Source organism: Triplophysa dalaica, chromosome 12, assembly GCF_015846415.1.
Source record: "Triplophysa dalaica isolate WHDGS20190420 chromosome 12, ASM1584641v1, whole genome shotgun sequence".
Lineage (NCBI taxonomy): Eukaryota > Metazoa > Chordata > Actinopteri > Cypriniformes > Nemacheilidae > Triplophysa > Triplophysa dalaica.
In genome coordinates this window covers 18,370,460-18,389,150 of record NC_079553.1, presented here as the reverse complement: position 1 = coordinate 18,389,150, position 18,691 = coordinate 18,370,460, and the positions used below count along the sequence as shown (strand labels likewise).

The 18,691-nt window shown below is 39.1% G+C and overlaps 2 protein-coding genes across 4 annotated transcripts; one reads left to right on the top strand and one right to left on the bottom strand.

Moving 5' to 3' along the window:
- Nucleotides 1–3,983: 3,983 nt before the first annotated feature.
- On the bottom strand, nt 3,984–8,009 carry polr3glb (RNA polymerase III subunit GL b). 2 transcript variants are annotated; one of them, XM_056762324.1, is made up of 9 exons: nt 7,815–8,009; nt 7,184–7,294; nt 6,683–6,812; nt 6,407–6,472; nt 6,267–6,323; nt 5,689–5,759; nt 4,674–4,790; nt 4,453–4,575; nt 3,984–4,365 (listed from the first exon to the last, which is right to left on the bottom strand). In XM_056762324.1, the coding sequence occupies exons 2-8, from the start codon at nt 7,289–7,291 to the stop codon at nt 4,489–4,491; spliced, it is 636 nt and encodes a 211-aa protein (XP_056618302.1). In that variant the 5' UTR covers nt 7,292–7,294; nt 7,815–8,009; the 3' UTR covers nt 3,984–4,365; nt 4,453–4,488. The 2 variants fall into 2 exon arrangements, with proteins under 2 accessions (XP_056618302.1, XP_056618301.1); XM_056762323.1 differs by having other exon boundaries at nt 3,984–4,575.
- LOC130432815 (ankyrin repeat domain-containing protein 34A) lies at nt 6,698–18,672 on the top strand. 2 transcript variants are annotated; one of them, XR_008908485.1, is made up of 5 exons: nt 6,698–6,830; nt 7,186–7,262; nt 8,557–9,429; nt 14,773–16,531; nt 18,080–18,672. XR_008908485.1 is itself a non-coding variant. In XM_056762322.1 (5 exons), exons 4-5 carry the CDS (start codon nt 14,871–14,873, stop codon nt 18,143–18,145), a joined length of 1,611 nt encoding a protein of 536 aa, XP_056618300.1. In that variant the 5' UTR covers nt 6,698–6,830; nt 7,186–7,262; nt 8,557–9,429; nt 14,773–14,870; the 3' UTR covers nt 18,146–18,672. The 2 variants fall into 2 exon arrangements, 1 of the variants encoding a protein (XP_056618300.1); XM_056762322.1 differs by having other exon boundaries at nt 14,773–16,415.
- Nucleotides 18,673–18,691: the final 19 nt, after the last annotated feature.

Here is an 18,691-nt window from a genome sequence, read left to right as displayed (position 1 = left end):
CAAGTTTCTCTTTTTCACTGCAGCTCTCGAATAAAATCTGTGCCTCTCGTGACAGCCGTCACGTTCTCCCTGTGCCCATCCAGCTCTTGAACTTTAGCCTAGTTCAGATGTTCACTTTAGAAAGTGAAACTCTCTTCGTGTCTTTTCTATAAGCTTCCTTATTTCAACAAACATAATGTATCCATAGATTAGTCAACTCCATTTATGCTGTGAGACAGATTTACATTTACATCATAACATGTTATTCGCAGATGCTTTTATCCAAAGTGACTAACAAATGAGAGTGCATTCAACATTTTGTCTAATGACAATAAGAATCGACAGAGCAATTTTTACATGTAGCATTAGATCTGAAGTAAGTAAAGATGACAATTTCTTAATATTCATATTTTTTATATGTTATAATTCAGTTCACCCAAAAAGGAAAATTCTGTTATCATTTATACTCGCCCTCGAGTTGTTCAAAATCTGTATATCTGTATCTGTATGTATTTGTTCTGATGAACACAGAGAAAGATATTTGGAAGAATGCTTATAACCAAACATTTCTTGGCCACCATTAATAACTATCATAGAAAAAATACTTTATAGATGTCTTTGTTCTGTCGAATACAAAAGAGAATATTTTCAAGAATCTAGGAACGCAAACAGATCTGAGGAACTTTTGACTACCATTGTCATTTTTCCTTTAGTCAATGATGGCCAAGACTGGTTATAAGTCTTTTTTTGCCACATCTCACAGAGATGTTCCTCTTACAAAAATGTACTGGCAGTACCATGACATTTTTAATATCAGACTGTAATAAATGTGCCACTTGTATTGAACGTTTACCATATTCATTTACCAAGGAACCTCTAAGATTGCTCTGGTATTACCATGGTGCGTGTCCAAAAACCATGATACTGCTTTATTAGTCTCCCTTTTTTTTCATTTAACCAGTGCCTTTGGTTACTTGAGTGTAATGTGAGCAGAGTACAGGTCGTACTGCTGACTAATGCTGTCTATTCCCATGAAAGGTCGGGACTCTCCACTTTGACTGACATGTGCAACATGGGCCTTGATATTTGTATTACGCAGCATGGCCTAGAATCCAAAGCATTTGATAAAATACATCATAGAGAGGATGTCAGTTGAGCGTGTAACCAATAACCTATAGCTGGAGTGAAGCAGACATTTTATATGATAGAAAAGATTATATAGTACATACAGAGATGATGGATGTCCTGCTTTATGAAGCGCCAAAAGTGGATTGTTAGTGGTGCTTGCCTTTGAAAGCTGTTATTACTGCCACTCAGAACACCTTAGCAACCGCATAGCAATGTGCTAAAAACCACCCACAACGTCCTAGCATCATGGTGCCCACTTTTCTTTGCGTGGGAAGCACCACTAACAGTTTCCTACATTTGAAATCTAGCTTCAATGTTTTTTTTTACTTTTACTATTTGTGTAAGTGTGCAGACTCACTCCAGACTTGATTTAGACAGTCTGATCTTTAGATGACTGATCATGGCATTTGGAGATCCCCATAATCAGCTGTAGACAGCCAGACGGATAGACAGACAAACACAGTAAACCTGAACACAATGACCTTTTCGGCCCAAGAGAGAAGTTTTCTTGTGCTCAGATCTATATTAGAGAAAATCCGGACAGTGTTTAAAGGGAGAGTTCGCCCAAAAAAGAAAATTCTTTCATCATTTATTCACACTCATGTCATTCCAAACCTTCTTCTTTTTCTGCAGAACACCAAAGAAGATATTCTGAAGAACGTTGGTAAACAAAACATTGGCTCACATTGACTTCTATTGCATGGACACAAAACCAACCCAAGACAGTCAATCACACAACCCAGTATGATGGCTGGGAGCAAATGCTTATATTTTCAGATTCATTTAAATGCATATGAAGCCTAATGAAGAATTTACCATGCTGAGTTTCTTACAATCTCAGACCCCAAGTGTCAAATTTTCCAAGAAAAGCGTTTGTGTTCATGGATGGAGTGTTCTGTGTATAAAAGTCAATTATTCACCCTCCTGTGGAGGGCAGGACAGGTTGTAGATTGTTACGGAGGGTCCTTGGGTTGATGTTGTTTTCAGTCCACGATCACCACAGGCAGCAGTGCATGCTAATGAGCAGTGATGAAGGACAAGGACATCTCCACTTCTACTTAGATAACTGCCTCGGTAAGTGTGTCTCTTTGTGTATTTGCAGCACTTTACCTACTCTCTGCTTTTAGACCACAGGGTCCGGAAGACGTGTACTCTCAGCTCACATTTGTACATGTTTTGCTGTAGATGTCATGTCTGCTCTCTTCACCTGGACTCTTACAACAGCAAATGGGTTTGTTGAAACACATGCGATGAATAAATGCGCCGTAATGGGTATAATATCAGCATGTACTGTTTAATTTAGAATAATATTTAACGAAAACAGTACACTCTCAAAAAGGTTTGTTTGTGTTGCGCTTTTTAACACATCATGTTTTATGGGTCATGTTTTTTTATATAAACGAGAGGGACGACACAACTTGAGTTCAAAGTCCCAGAAAAAAACACAGACCTGCGTTTAATGACATCATTTTTATGTGGTGTCCTTAACTGAAATCAAAATGTGTTGTTTCTTTCTGTTTTAAAGTTAACCACGTGGATTTGGAAAGATTATTCAAAATGATAGCACTGAAAAAGGCCCTATAAAGGAATTAACAGAACCTGGATTTTGCGCTAAAGAAAGGAATTTTAGGTCATGTAAATAACATCCAAAACCTGATTTTGTTAGGTGCAACTACACTACAGTCAATATATTTTTAAACTGTAATTTATTAAAGGACAGTAAAAGTAATACTCTACAATGTCCTAAGAAATTATGTGTACATTTGTATCGTCTGATCATTCACTTTAAGTCTGTCTGCTGTAAATCTGTCCCTGCAGCTCCTTCCGTGATCAACCCTCTGCCTTGCTCTTATTTCAGCGGCCTCTGGATGCTGTAATCTTCCACTGGACATGAGCAGCACTCCACTTCCTTGAAACGAAGCCCACATTTATTCCTGGAAGAATCCCTTAGCCTTTCCTCTATTAAACCTCAACCGACCAAGTTGAAGGGTCATGTCAGGAATGATGTTTTTCTTCTATGCTTATCATTGTCTGAGCTTAGTTTTATTTTATTTTATTTGTATTTAAATTCTTTCCTGGCAAGTGGGAGAAAATAAGGAATCCCAGCTTTCATCTTAAGAAATAGATGCAAATTCAGGAAAGCCAAAGTGAATGAGATGCAGAGAAAAACACACGTTACCCTTAATGAATAGTTCTATATATTTGTTCACCCTCATGCCGTCAAAACCTGTTTGGCTTTCTTTCTTCTTTGGAACAAAAAAGAAGATATTTTAAGAAATGGGTCAGTGGGGTCCAAGAGTTACCAACATTTCTCAAAATATATTTTTTGCATGCCACATGTTTACGACATACCATAAACTTTAGTCCAGATTATGTTTGATTATCAGATGTGTGTATAGCAAGCAGTGCTGGTATGGGGATACACAATTGTGGTGTAGAAAGTTAGTAGCACCCCCTACAGACCACATCGAAAAAAACTCACATGCAGAGGTCATTATAATTCTATGCTCTTATGTTCCTGTTTATAAGCACCTGTCCATTTATCCATTCTTCATGTCTTTTAATAAGATAACAAATTTACGAAACGCGCTCTGTAGAGTTCTTTCTTTCTTGTGAACAGTAGGCTAAATATATTTTAGAACAATTTAATGTTATAGCTTCTGTAATTAAGTTATCAAATTGAATAAATTGTGGTCAGCAAGTAAATTACATCTTTGTTGAGACTTTCAGATTACATTAAAACTATGGTAATCAATCCACAAAAAAAATGGTTGCTATAGGCATGGCCGTACGTACCATTGAGGTCCCAGAGATCCATACCTCAGTAGTTTTGTGGTGAAAAACATTGCCAAATAGGACAAACTGTACTATTTAGCACTGAAGAGTCTTGACAACGTGTCAATTTATTAGATAAAAGCAGATAAAACTGTGCAAGCACAAGAGTGTTTGTAAAACATAATCTTCATAACACTTATCGACAATTGCTGCCATTTATCACATTCTTAAAATGTATAAAATATATTTATACAAGTCTAACGGTCTAAAACCTGACAAATAGGTTAAACTATTTCTGTAAACTCTAATAATCACTTACTAAGCTCTAGTACAACACAGCTGCAAGCGTGTGTGTGTAGAGTCAGATATCAAAGTAAATCTCAGTCTCTGTCTCTCTCCATCTTCCAGATCCAGCGCTCTGATTCTAACGCTCCCCGTCAGCAATCTGCAGCTCTGCCGACCCACCGGATGAAAAGAAACTCACTGCATACAGATCTCAACATGAGCTGCCACACAAAATGATCCATTACAGAACAGTCCTGCAGGATTGACAGCCCCAGAAATGCTCACTTTCCAGAGGAGTGTGGTACAGAGCGGTCTCCTGCTTCAGTAAACAGCTTCATCCATATTATCATCGCTGTCACCTCCAAACTCCTCTCCGTTGTCAAAGTAAGACATGGCGTAATCTGTTTCCTGTTACACACAAATACAGGCAATGTATAAAGTGCAGATCTAGTTTTGTTTATAAAAAATTCTTGTGTTCCCTGATAATCCTGATCAAAAGATCTTACGTCTTCAAACTCCTCCTCGTCGTAGACTTCCTCTCCATCAGCCTCTTCCTCTTCTGGCTTCTTCTTCTCTGCCTCCTCTTCGTCAGAACTCCCTTCTTTCTCTTTCTGCTCCAGAGTCTGAATGCAAAAACACAGATGTTAATATTCTGATTAATGGATTTTCTATCCCCTAACCCTCACAGTGACATATTTACATGCAGAAAAGACATTTTTCAAAAATGAAGGAGAAACCAGAACACACAATAAGGTTAATGATAAAAAAAAGGTAAAACTATGTATGGCTTGTTTAAAGTCAATTAAAAGCGTTTACTTGATTTCAAATGTGAAATGTTGTGCATTACAGATAATTGGCATTGTACGGAAAATGTGTGGGAATATGTGTGTCAGATTTTACCCACATTGTGTATGATCATGGTCCACATGATAAATCTTTTTGTAATCACGAGTAATATAAAAAAGATACAATTCTGATATCTTAAAAGAGATAGTTAAACAAAAAATGTAAATCATTTCCTTATTTTCTCATCCTTATGTCATTTCAAACCTGCATGACTTTCTCTCTTTTGCAGAACACCAAAAATATTTTGAAGATTGTTGGTAACCAAAGAATATTGGACTCCATTGACTTCCATTGTGTGGACACAAATGTCGACATTTCTCAAAATATCTTCATTTGTGCTCTTGCTTGTAACTAAACAGTTCTTGGCCACCATTGGCTACCATAGTAGGAAAAATGACAATGGTAGTCAAAAGTGCCCTAGAACGGTCTGCTTTCCAACATTCTTCAAACTATCTTTTTTTGTGTTCAATCAAACAAAATAAATGTTTAAAGCAATTATTCCTGCTATAATGGTAGTCAATGATGGCCAAGAATTGTTTGGTTTCAAGCATTCTTCCAAATATCTTTCAAATAAACTTTCAAAAACAGATTTTTTTTTGGGGGGCAACTGTTCCTTTAAAAATACAATGTCACCACCACAACAGATAAAACAGGTGTATATGTGTGTTTATGCACCTCCAGTTTACGCATGATTTCCACTTTGTCCACTCGCGGCCCTTTGACTTTTTTGGGAACAGCTGGGCTTTCTGCAACAACATAACCCAAGTGTGTTTGCAACAGAGGAAATGACATCAGCAACATCCATCTGTAGACTTCCATAAAAACATCTACACTCCTATCACAGCCTCCCTATTGATTTGTCTGACGAAAGGTACAAAACGACTAAAAATAAACTCCTCTCGCCTTTCTTAGTGACAGACACGCTTCCAGCCTAAACCTTCATCCAACTCTCTCTCTAACATCTTTCTCTCTTTCTCCACCCTTTCATTTTGGAGATGTGTGTAGTGCGGCTGTCTCTCTGATTTCCCCTGAGACGGTGATGAGTCAGAGTGAAGCTCAGGCCTGCTGGAGCGGCACATCTTTACACACTCATTCATGAGCACGTCTGCCTCACCTGCTCTCTTATCTGGCCTTTAAAAAGAGCACGATTACAAACGTGTGTTCGCTATAATGGGAGGCTTTATGAGTCTGAACTAGACTGGATCAGAACTCTGTGTCCAGAGTTAGAGTAAGTTAAAATCAGACAGACTCACTGTCCTTTGATGGTCTCGATTCCCGCACACGCAGCTCCTTTGGAAAGCGTCTCCAGTCTGAAATACACATATGAATGTAGAGAATACAGATTTTCACAGGTAAAGAGACACTCTGTGCAAACCTAGATGTGTTAACTCACCTGGCTTCCATTCCAAAATGTCAGACGTCTCGATTTTCTGGTATTTGTCAGAATAACGCTCCACGTCTGTTTGGGGGACAAAAAAAACCGTCTAGTTCACACATCCCCAAAAACACACATATTCCTGAAATCCACTTTTCCATCTAAAATCAAAAATGTAGTTGATATCCAACACACTGTGATACGATTTTTACCCATAATGCACCTGTGTGTGTTTTTATCAAAAAGCAGAATGTCTAATAGAGGTGAATAGCCTCTCCTCGACCATAATCTGACCTTTCTTGGGTGCAGTTGGGCGGATATAAAACGGAAGCGTTCTCATGGCTCCTCTGAACTCTTGTTTGAGTGCTAGCATGTATTCGGCCTCTTCGCCCGTCTGCAGGGGCACCGGCTTCTGCTCCAGTGGCTGGAACATCAAACACAGGTGTGAGTACTAGACACAGCTGATGTTTCTGCGCACATCTGCCGAGTGTCAGGGGTCACGCAAACACCTGCTGAAATACTGAATCCATGTGACACGTAAATCATTTCTAGATATTAGCAACATTACTGGGTTGTTTATCAGGGATCTTTGACATAAAATGACGAACCAATAGAAGCAGCGCCAGGCAGAACAGAATTTCATTACCATAATATTACCATTACCATTTTATTTGCTGCCTATTGTCAGGAAATGAATAGTTTCATAAATTTTGGTTTATTGTTTAAACCCTTTTTTGGATCAATGTGCATGAGACAGGTCTTCTATCAGTGCTTTTATTCTCTTGTTAAACTCACAGGATATACAGGTGTTGGCTGTATGCAGGATGGAGGTAGATTTTCGCCTTTACCGATCCCAATAATCTCCACAGAGAAGGTGAGCTGCCCTCTCCCCCTACCTGCCATTATCTGAGAAACAATCACCACATTATAGATTTATTTCAATAAGTGATTAATATATTATTGCTTTTAATGGTAACACTACAATAAGGTTGTATTTGTTAAGAATAGTAAATGCATTAGCTGACATAAAGTAAGAAAATACTAATACACAATTTATATACATTAGTTTACGAAATTGAAGCTGAATCTGTTATCACAAGTTAATAGAAAGTGAACTAACATTATAACATTGTATTAGCATTAACTAAAGATTAAATGCTGAAATTTATATCGCACATATACATAACGTTACATAGTTCATGTTAGTAAATGCATTTTCTAACTTACTGTACCCTGTAAATATTAATATGCTGCTTTTTTATTAACACAGTCAGAAAACAGACTATACAAGTGAATTGATGAACAGTTTGCAATATGTATTTTACTAAATGTGCATGAATTAGATCTTATTTGTATAAGATTGTATAAGGTATTTTCATTAGATATCTTATGGGAAATGTAACGTTTAAACGCCACGTGCACTCACATGCAGCTGTGCGACGAATTTTCTGCTTTAACGTTAGTTATAAATTCGATTCATTGTTCTCAAAGCATCTCGTAAAATCCGTAGTAATCATTAGCAGAATCCTTTTATTGGAATTCGGATTTTATTGAAACGTTGTACCGAAAAATCGTTTGCCAAACAAACATCTGCATCATTGTTTTCGTCCGCTGCCACAAATCTCCGCCGGTCGGAAACAAGTGCTGCGCACACTTATAGTTCCGCTTCTGCGAACTATTAAAGATGTTTTAAAGATTAAATGAGCATATTTAAGCACTTTAAAAAATACACAGTGCCGTTAACAAGATCAGTTCATGTAGTTCTGTTTGTTTTCAAAAAGTTTTTCTATATGGCACTGAAATCCTCTTGAAAGGTAGAAATGGTTTAACTAGGCCCACAACTATAGGTATGCTTAAAGTACCTTTATGTGGAAAAAATAAATAACACAGACAACTAAGTTCAATATTGCTGACTCACATTTATAAAATATGCGTATGAGAGAGAAATTAGAAATGTGCTCATTTATAGTTACATCTTTTAACAAAGTGGAGAAAATAAAAATAAAAATAGTGGGACGTGGAATTAAAACTATAATTAAAAAGAAAAAGAACAATCAGTTCCTTCTGTATCAACTAACTCTCTCTCTCTCTCTCTCTCTCTCTCTCTCTCTCTCTCTCTCTCTCTCTCTCTCTCTCTCTCTCTCTCTCTGGCTCTCTCTCTCCTGCAGCATGTGCATGTCACCGTGGGAACGCTTCTGTCGGAATCCACTGAATCAGTTGCCATAGAAACTGTGTTCAATAATAGCTAGTCACTGAATTAGTATTTATGCAGTCTGAGAATTCTTTCACACCCCCTGCAGAGGGCCTTGATATATATTTAGCCCCCAAAATTAAAAAAGGTGTAAAGCCCTGCAATATTATCACACAATTATTTGTCTCTGTTGAGGAAGGACATGCACCTCTGCAGAATATGTGGTTTCCTTTTAAATGTTTGATTGAACTGAAATATTTGGAAGACTATAGCCTACGAAAGAGACAGGTAACCTATGATACTGTACAATTTCAACTCACCTGCACACGGAGGTCAGAGACACAACATCTCCACATATTAACATCCCACCTAGCCTGCATGTATGTTTCCATGTGTCACATGCACAAGAGCCATATTTTGTCCATGTCACCCTTTTTAATATTATCAAAAGACATTGGATTTTTAAATCAAAAAAACGTATTGTCTTATATATTAAAACATGTCAAGCATCACACCATGACACCCACACCCAGGGGGCGCAACCGAAAATGAAAAAAAATGACATTCAAATATTAAAGAAGTTCCCCCTAGTGGAAAGCAGAGAGGCTTATGTGAAGTGTCAGTCAGTCAGTGGTTGCACAGTGAAGTTGGACCTCGGTGTGTCCGTCCGTGATCGTGGGAGACTCGCATCAGCTCACTGCCCACTCCACGCCCCCGCAGAGTCTCCCAAACTCTCGGTCGCAGGAGGAGAGATGATGTGGGGGATGTAAGACACGGGGATCAGCAGACAGCAGCTGGATTCTCGGGCTAAAACCAGCCGCTTGGATGGAGTGAAGACAACAGCTCTAAGGTAAAACCTCTCCTCCTGCAAGTGACAATAAAATCGCGTCCCTGATTATATTTAGGTTTATTAATTGAATACAATTTATACTCGTTAATTTAACCAAATACAGAGATGTAGGACAGATATTAGCTGAGAATTTGTATGCAGACTTTAGACCTACATATCTTAAACAATTCTTGCACTTTATTGAATTTTACATTGTCACTTTTACAAAGCGTTTTGCAGCTATTTTGCGGTGCTGTGTAGCCTTTCATGCATGAAAACAAAACCATTATAGGGATGCATGTGTGAGGATGAAAATATCTCCCAGATGATGCAGAGCTGCTCGTTTTAGGATCGTTGCATGTACAAGCTGATATTTTAGGATTAAATGTTGATCATCATGTGCCTGCAGCTTCGTAAGGTTTTAAAAACGTTTATTGCTATGTGGAGAGCGGGTGAATTCATGCACCGCAATTCAGATTCCGCTGCTTTGACACTGAACATCGTGTAAAGGTATTTGGGTGTTTTAAAACGCAAATATGAGCCTTGAGAATTTGATGTCAGAAGCGGGACAGAGACATTTTTTAGAGATTGTTCATTCTTTTATTTTACTTGACAGAAACTTACATTTTAAGCCTGTATGATGCAGGTCTGGCTATTGGAAGTTCATTTGTGGACACAGGAGCTTTGCGTCAGTCATAGAGCTGACGTGAGTAGACACTAAATTTGATGCTTCGAGACTAAAAATAGTCCGAGCTCGAGATATTTGCAGCTGGCGCATAAATCTCATCTGGAGCCCACGAAATTCTAACAGCCAGTTGCTGTAACGGGTTCAGCACCGCGGACAGCGACAGAACATTTTCACACAATTGTTTTGGAAAAATTTTTTAGCTTCAGCCAATCTTTTTGCATTAAAAAAATTATGAAATGTTTTCCGACCCACTGCGGTGTTCACTTGAGAAACTGCGAATATGATCATGTAAATTAAATAGTTTTTGACTTTACAAAAATGGCTTTTGTTGAATTTTGGATAGAGTCTATTTTAGCAAGTCTGTTTGCACTGTTACGTAATTTTAAAAAATTATTTTGCTCAAATGTGTTTTGAATTGTTTCAAAGCAGTCTTACAGTAAATACAGAATAGTACGGAGAGTAGAGACACAATTAATAACAAATGATTAAATATACAGAACAAATGGTATTTCCTATCTTATCTTCCTCCCTTATTTATAATCATTAGAGAATACAGAGTTTCATGCTCACTTTCTAACTCTAATATAAAAATGATTTAAAAAATGATTTTAAATTTAGGTAAAATTTGTGGTGAAATTTTTAGTAAATTATTTTCTTCACTGTCTTGACAAAAATGAAAAAATTCAAAACATCCCAATGTTCCTTTATGTAAAAAAATAACAATCTTTGTCAGAATTACCCATACATCAAAATGCCAAGGTTCTGTATCTTTCAAGGCTGATTAAGTTTTTTTCTAATGTGTATGAAAATAATTACATAAGATATCACCCATGCTAAATAGTTTCTCAGTCATTGCATTTCTACATCACCTTTCTATACCCATGAAACAGTTCAGTTCAGTTGTCTGATTGTCTGTAGTTTGAGGCTAGTGAAGTTGTGTACAGTTGTTCAACGAGAGGCGCAGATTGCTCTTAAATTGGAGGAGAATTCATTCCTAAGCTCTATAAATCAACAAACACTTAGTCTAGACGAGTCAAGTGCTTCTGTTGTCATTCATCTCATTACAGACTAAATGTAGGAGCAAACAACCTGTTGTCCACCATGACGGCAGCCCAACCTGCAAGCCGATGAAAATATCAGCCAAGCATAAACATGCCACCGTAAATGCTAAACACAAAAAAAACAATAAATGCGGTTCAGAGGACGTGTCAGCATCGCTTAGGAAGTTTAGTATGACAGAGATAATCTCATTGCCTCTCTGCAGTGCGATTCTCTTTAAAGCTGCCAATATGAGTGATGAAGAGCCCCAGCGCTTCTGATGTGACTGGGTCACAGGGTCATCGGCATGCTGCTGATGGATGCTGCGCTCTCTCAGACGCCGTAAAAGTCATTGCACCTGCCTGGAAATGTGTGATCTAACGAGGCGAACAGCACCGCAGAGCTAACGGTAAGGGCGGGAGGGCGTTAACGCCTGACTGTGGAGCCCATTTTGGTCACGGGCGTCCCTTGCACAACCTCTAATTCAGGATTGATTCACACGAACAATGTTGTTACATAAAGGAGAAAGGCAGTAGGTGGAGTCTCTCAGAGGCGTGAGGATTAAGACATGATATTCATTTCCATCATCTGTCTAGAGACTGCAGAGAATTAGATACGATTTGTCCCTACAAGACAGCGTTGTGTGTAACCCTCCCTCCCTCTTTCCCCCAGTGCTAACACGCAAGTGTTTCTTAACATACTGCAAAATAGGCAAGTTTATTTTGGTGTGATGAATGTCAAACAGCTCTCTATTCCCTTTACAGATGCATGCATGCACGCAGTATGCTGGGAAGATGAGAACGAATGATTGGGCGAGAGATCTTGATGAATTGCAGGACATTTTATCCGGGTCTATGAATCGAGGCGAGGTGATAAAAGTTCAGCGTCTCCAACATATCTCGTGTGACAATATCTGTTTTGGAATATGCGAGTGAAGAGAAAGACATCACACTGGCATCACTAATGTCACAGAACAGAATAGCACAAATGATCATTATTTTCAAACAGGTTTCTACAAACGCTCTCCCCTCCGCCATTGATCACCCGAGCAGACAGTCCCACCCCAAATAAACACCATCAGTGGAGTCATTGTTACTATGTTGGGCTGCATGGGATTTTTAAACAAACAGCAATGTTTTCAAAGCACCACAAAGCCCATGGTGTTTACACATTTGGGGCTCTGTGGTTCTTAAAAGAACTACAAATGACACACTTAGGAAGTCACATTAAAATGGGGCAGGAGAAAACATTTCATATTGCAATAATCAGCTTTAAAGTATAAAGCGCCGTCTTCCAATTTTAATACTCGTTTGACATCAGGTCAGCACGTTGGATTTCAGGAGACTGATCTTTTGAGCGATCTGCCCCAAGTCGTTGTGCCACATTTCTCCTGCGAGTCTATCATGGATGACTCATCCGTGCTGCCCGCGTGTGAGACGAGAGATTAACCTCACCGTCTCGATTGCTTGAGACTTCAGACCCTTAAAGACGCATTTTTTCGGCTGCACTTGGAAAAAAGCACAGTGTTCTCCCTCTTCTTTTCCAGCTCTCATAATCAGAAAGCAAAAGCTTTTGGATTCCTGGACTGAGCTCTGAGATTTCTTAAAGAGGCAGACTGGAAGAGCAGCTTGGGCTCTGTGGGTGTATCGGTGTAATGCAGGAAGGATGCGAATGCTGCACGGCTCACACACTGCTCTCTCGAATCTGCCATGTCTTCTCGTATTGCTGTGTTTTATCGCCTGTGCTCTGCTTAGGGTATTTCTGCAGAGTGATGGAGAGAGGAAGGCTGTAAGGAATAAATCATACAAATTATGTGCACACAAAATTCTGTGCATTGGACCGCTTTTTCGGTCGGATCAGATTTGTGGAAGATATGCACATTCACACTGTGGATACCTGCAATACAGGTGTGAGATACAAAAATAAAGATCAAGCTTCAGATTGTTGTAATGTTCTTACAGTCAATGGTCAGTCAGTGTCACCAGGTTCCTGGATAATATGTGATTGACTATCCACTTATAGCCCAACCAATTTCAATCCCCTGTCCTCCTGTGTTCGTCTGGCTCATTGATCAGTTTCTCTCTGGAAGGACACGGGACTCCTTCCATGCTGTGCCTGTATCACTATGGCCTTTGACTTCGGGCTCATTGAATTTCAAATAACTCCATGCTGATTCAGAGGGCTGTGGCATGTTAATAATGCTGTTATTGCGCCGGATGCCCTCCTGCCCCATCGCTTGTCACTTTTTAATCGTCTTGCCGAGATAGTGAATGTAATGATCTGCTTTCAAACAGTCTGTATTGCCAAACCGATAAGAAATTGAAGGCTATCGTAAATGCAACATGTGAAATTTTAGGAGTTTTGGGCTTTTTATTGATCTGGTAATTAATATCACTATTTCTTTCATGAGTTATTTGCTCTGCCCTGCAATTGGGATATTACTAGATGTGTAAGAAGATTTTTCTTTAATTGCTAAATCTATGGTGTCTGTGTAAGGTAAAGTATACTTGTTATAAGTCATTTGTACGTTTACAGAACCGTCCGTGCTTGTCACATGTCCTGCTCTTTGTGCATCTCAGGAATTCAATTTTCTTTTCCTTAGTGGACTGTCATCGTCTCTGCCTTCATTACAGAGAAGAAAAAGGAGACTGGGTTAAAGAGAGCAGGGCTGCACACGGTGTCTGAACACAATGTTCACATTATAAAATGCACAGTATCTGTGAATTATGCTTTAGTGTTGTGCAGTGATTTTATTTGTGTGGCTGTGTGTTAGATTAGTGTCTGTGTTTTGTACAGTGGGATGTGTTACTAAATCTTATATTGTTTCTGGAATAATATTCATGTCAAACAAATACTCTTCGAAATGACCAAACTTTTAAATAGACCTTCTTTAGTGAGGAGAGTAATAATTATTAAAAGAGTTAATTCAAATCTTTCTATAATTATTATTTACTATTATTTTATATAAATATTGTATTATAACACATGATAAAACTGATACTTCATAGTATTATATTAAATTATATCCAAATAACACAGACCAGGAATTACAATTAAAATCTATTTATGAATGATAATATTATAATACTACTTATAATGATGATGTTGAAAATCATAAAAAAACAACAACAGCAAATCGCTTTGTTTTCCTATTTTCTCCTGTAAATCGCTTTGGATTGAAGCGTTTGCTAAATACCTTAATGTAAATGTACATTTATTCTTATATTAATCACAATTTAGTATTTTTATAATAAATTAAGTATTATATAATATTATAAAGATGATTCTTTATAATATTACATTACCATAATATTATACAAATACGGAAGTTTGAAGTTATGCTAAAATATACAGTAAAATGTTCATTTTGAATAATTAGCAAATTGTATATATATATTTTTATTTTACACAATTACAATTCAATTACAATGTATTATTATTTTCATACCTTTAACTAAGCTTCTCACTGTGACAAAAAAACGGCATTTTAATTCATACTTAATTGCAATACACCATATTCATTTAACAGACTTGTTAATTCAAGAACATTCGTAACCTTCAGTTTCTTTTTGTTTCAATTCAGAGCTGGAATCTCAGACTTTTAACGATATGCAGTTTGTCTTCTATTTTTATTCCAGCTTGACCGGGATCTAAGCTGCGATGTGTCGACAGTGCTGAGGCTGGAGGAGGAGAGGACCAGGGATTCTGGGATTCTAGAGGCGGAGAGTGAGACATCATGGGTGACGGAGGGGCCTTGCACACAGAGGGCAATGCCCTTCTGAAAGCTGTTTTCCAAGGCAAACTCCGCCTCGCACGTCTCCTCCTGGAGGGCGGTGCCTACATCAATGAAGGGAACGAGCGAGGGGAGACGCCTGTAATAGCAGCCTGTCTGGCAGGATATGATGATCAGCAAACCCGGCAGCGAATGGTGCGGTACCTCCTGGAGAAGGGAGCTGACCCAAATATAGCCGATAAATCAGGTCGGACTGCCTTGATGCATGCGTGTGCAGAACAGGCAGGTAAAGAAGTGGTGTCCCTGCTCCTGGAAAATGGAGCCGATCCTAGTTTGAAAGACTACGCTGGGGCCTCTGCGCTCGTACACGCCATCAATAAGGGCGATAGAGAAACTCTCCAGGTCTTATTAGATGCTTGCAAAGCCAAGGGAAAAGAGGTGATCATTATAACCACAGATACATCTCCCTCTGGCACTAAAAAGACCAAACAATACCTGAACTCTCCCCCATCTCCAGGTGTGGTGGACAAAATCACACCTGCCTGCATGTCTCCATCCGAGGTGGAGATCCACACATCTGGCTCTGCTCCTGGTGAAGCCGGTATCTTCAACTTCACTTTGAGCTCGGCGCTCCCTCTACCCTCCAGCAGACCACAGAATGAGAGGAGACCACCACCCCGCAAACTTCTTAAAAGACTGAATTCTGAGCCCTGGGGGCTGGTGGCTCCTTCCGTGCTAGCTGAGAGAGTCGAGCGGATGGAAGGGGATTTAGCAGAAGAGGATAAGTTGGTCTCGGAGATGAACGGGCTGTCAGTTTCAGGTCCAGGCAGACCTCTTCTGTCAAGGAGACACAGCATAGAAACCCATGACCCATCCTCTCCGAAGCTCATGGATCGGTCCTGTTCTGAGGACTGTGCAGCGCTGTGCGGTTCATCCTGGGCTGATAAAGTCCATCAACACCAGTCCCTGTATCGCAGAAACACGGCCCCTGAAACCCAGGACAATGCGGCACAGGCAACGGCACAGGCCATACGTGGCCTACAACATCCCAAACTCACCCGCATGGAACACTACGAGTCAGACACCCATCTGTGTCCAACCTCCATCCCTGGATCTCCTGATTCCGGACGCGTCTCTGTGGAGCGTCGCAAATACAACGCCTCACCCCTGTCCCTCCTCACCAGTTCCTCCCGAGAATCTCTTGAGAGCATTCCCAACTCGGTGTCTCCCATCACGATGAGGAGACGTCCACCAGGACTGTTGGAACGGCGGGGATCCGGCACTCTCCTTTTGGATCACATCTCCCATACGCGGCCCGGGTTCCTCCCTCCTCTCAACGTCAACCCCCAGCGACCCATTCCTGATATCCGGGCTAATGGAAAACCCACCTCTCCGGTTCATTCCGGAAGCAAGATCCTGCTGCCGGTCGCCCCTTCATCTCCAAAACGGCCAGACTTCAAGATGAAGAAGAAACTGATAAGGAGACACTCGATGCAGACGGAGCAAATGAAGCAGCTTTCGACTTTCCGGGAAATCCTCACGGAAAAGGTGATGGAAATGAACGGAGATTGAGCGGTAGAGAGGAGAGAGACAGAGAGTCAGTGCTGGCCGTTTCATCCATTTCTTCTTTGAGGCACACCTGCTCTAATTCGACTCCATACCATGTATGTCAAAAATATGCCTTGTGGGATTGAAATTCAGTTTATGGAAGAGAAAAATGCTGTTATTTATGGTCACGAGACAGTTAAATGATTCCAAATAATCTGTTACTCATACATGATGGATAACGTTCTGATGATATCTTGGATTATTTTCTGTCTATGAAAGATCTAGAATATCCGATGGGTAAAGATAAACCCTGTGTCGGTGGAATCTAATGCTGTTGATGTTTCAATTTGCTGCAATTCTCAGATAAAACCACACAGATTCTGTGTTCGGCAGGTTTCTCTGTGTATTAGCGCTGTTATGGCTTTTAGCTTCTTTACTGTTGTGGTTCTGTGATGTAACATCCTATGGAATAATTGGGAAGTGCTTTAAATGCTTTAAAGATTGATAACATTACCATTATATAACGAAAATGTTCAAATGCACTGGTTTTCATGGCTAAATGTTTTAATGGTTAGTTCAGATCTCAAAGGCTAATTTCTTGGCCAATAATTATAATAATAATAATAAGTAGAAAAATAGATGAATTAAAATGTCAATTTAAAGTATATCATTATTAAGTTAAAATGTATAATTATTTATTTAGTTTGCTCTTTCGGACTGAAGCTTAGGAATTGTAGTCCTTGTGGGACATTTAATTTGGCACTGACAAGCTTCCTGATTTTTCCACAGGGTGTGCCCTAGAAAAGATCGGAGATGACTCTCGGAAATAAAATGATGTTTGGTGAACAGATTTTTACTGAACATAACATTGCATTATGAAAATGCAGAAACTATTTAAGCCAGGCGAGCATGAGGAGTGTTTTTACAGGGATCTTTATGTGATTTGAAACAAAATGGCACCTGTTCAACACACTGCATGTTTCCGGGGCTTTTGGATGGGCGCTTATCTTTCTTGGACTCAAATAAAACAAGCAAAGTGCAATTCTTTAAACTCAAAATCCCAAAGAAGCTCACGAAACCCATCCAAAAGCACATAGATCCACTTCCGACCCCTGAAAGGAGTGGAAAGCAAAACTCCTCATTTAACGCACACTTTCTCTGGGAACAGAGCCGAAGATATCGTGTACATACTGTACAGACTACAGTTGTGTCTCAAGCGTCTGAACGTGCAATATTTGGTGCTGTCACAGCACTGATTTCATATTATTATTGTGAATGTGAGCAATCACTTTGGACGTGTTTCTGACATGCTGCGGTAGTTGAGCTGAAAGCTCAGTTTACACTCGAAAACAGGATCTCCGCACAAAATATGTGAAAATAATTTCCCTGAAAAGCTGCAGTGCACAGTGTGTCCCTGTCCAACACGTCAAGCTTACAGTATGATGTGAGTTAATCTAGTGCTTCTGCTTTAAGATGTTCTACAATTGATGTGAAATAAACTTAGTGTACTTGAAATATATCATGGAAACAAAAAGAGGAATATTTTTTTATGCCTGTAGGGTTCTATTCTTGTTGTTTTTTATTTATATTGAGATGAATTTTAATGTTTAATACTGAATTGTTGGTGGTGCAATTTCACTTTGACGGTAGCTTTTGTGTTTCAGAGTGACATGAATGGACTGAGCATGTGGAACTCATCGACAACAGCAATCTTTCTGAAACGATTGTGATATGAACTAACAATCTCAGTGGTTTCTTTGACTGACTGACTGAAATCAAGCTCTTTGAAATGAGGATGTTATCTCAGATTGTTTCGGATGTTTTCTGATGTTCTGACGGGAATCTTGGCATCTTTTTCTGGATTCATTGATTTTAGCGGTTGTCCTTCAGTGAACATACAGAAAACTGAGTCACGGGAGTTTGATTTGTTTCTAGATATCTTTGTATCTACATATCTAAAGTATTTCTAGCTAAATATCTAAAGACCTGCTGTACAAAATATCTATTTAAATGACTTTGAATTGTGTTCTGGTGTACCTGAGATGATGTTATTAGTGTAAAAGGTTTTTTAGGTGCTGTACACAATAGACCTCTGTCATGTGCAGTGTTCTGCTCTCCGTTCACTCAGAAGGGTCACATTTACACTATCAACGCATCATTTAAAAGATCATGGATTAACTATTTCTCATTATTTTGTATGTTCAATGTGATACACAGGTCAATTGTAGTAAGCCAAATAATTTTAAAAGCTATTAAATTATTTAAACGGAAAACAT

Bases quoted from the DNA above. Each gene is read 5' to 3' on its own strand.
- polr3glb (XM_056762323.1), bottom strand. From the start codon at position 7,291: ATGGCAGGTAGGGGGAGAGGGCAGCTCACCTTCTCTGTGGAGATTATT. The intron at 6,813-7,183 runs GTGAGTTTAACA...TTGATGTTCCAG, and splicing joins AGCCAACACCTGTATATCCT to CCACTGGAGCAGAAGCCGGT. The intron at 6,473-6,682 runs GTCAGATTATGG...TCCCCCAAACAG, and splicing joins CCCAACTGCACCCAAGAAAG to ACGTGGAGCGTTATTCTGAC.
- LOC130432815 (XM_056762322.1), top strand. From the start codon at position 14,871: ATGGGTGACGGAGGGGCCTTGCACACAGAGGGCAATGCCCTTCTGAAA. The intron at 16,416-18,079 runs GTGATGGAAATG...TTTGTGTTTCAG, and splicing joins GGGAAATCCTCACGGAAAAG to AGTGACATGAATGGACTGAG.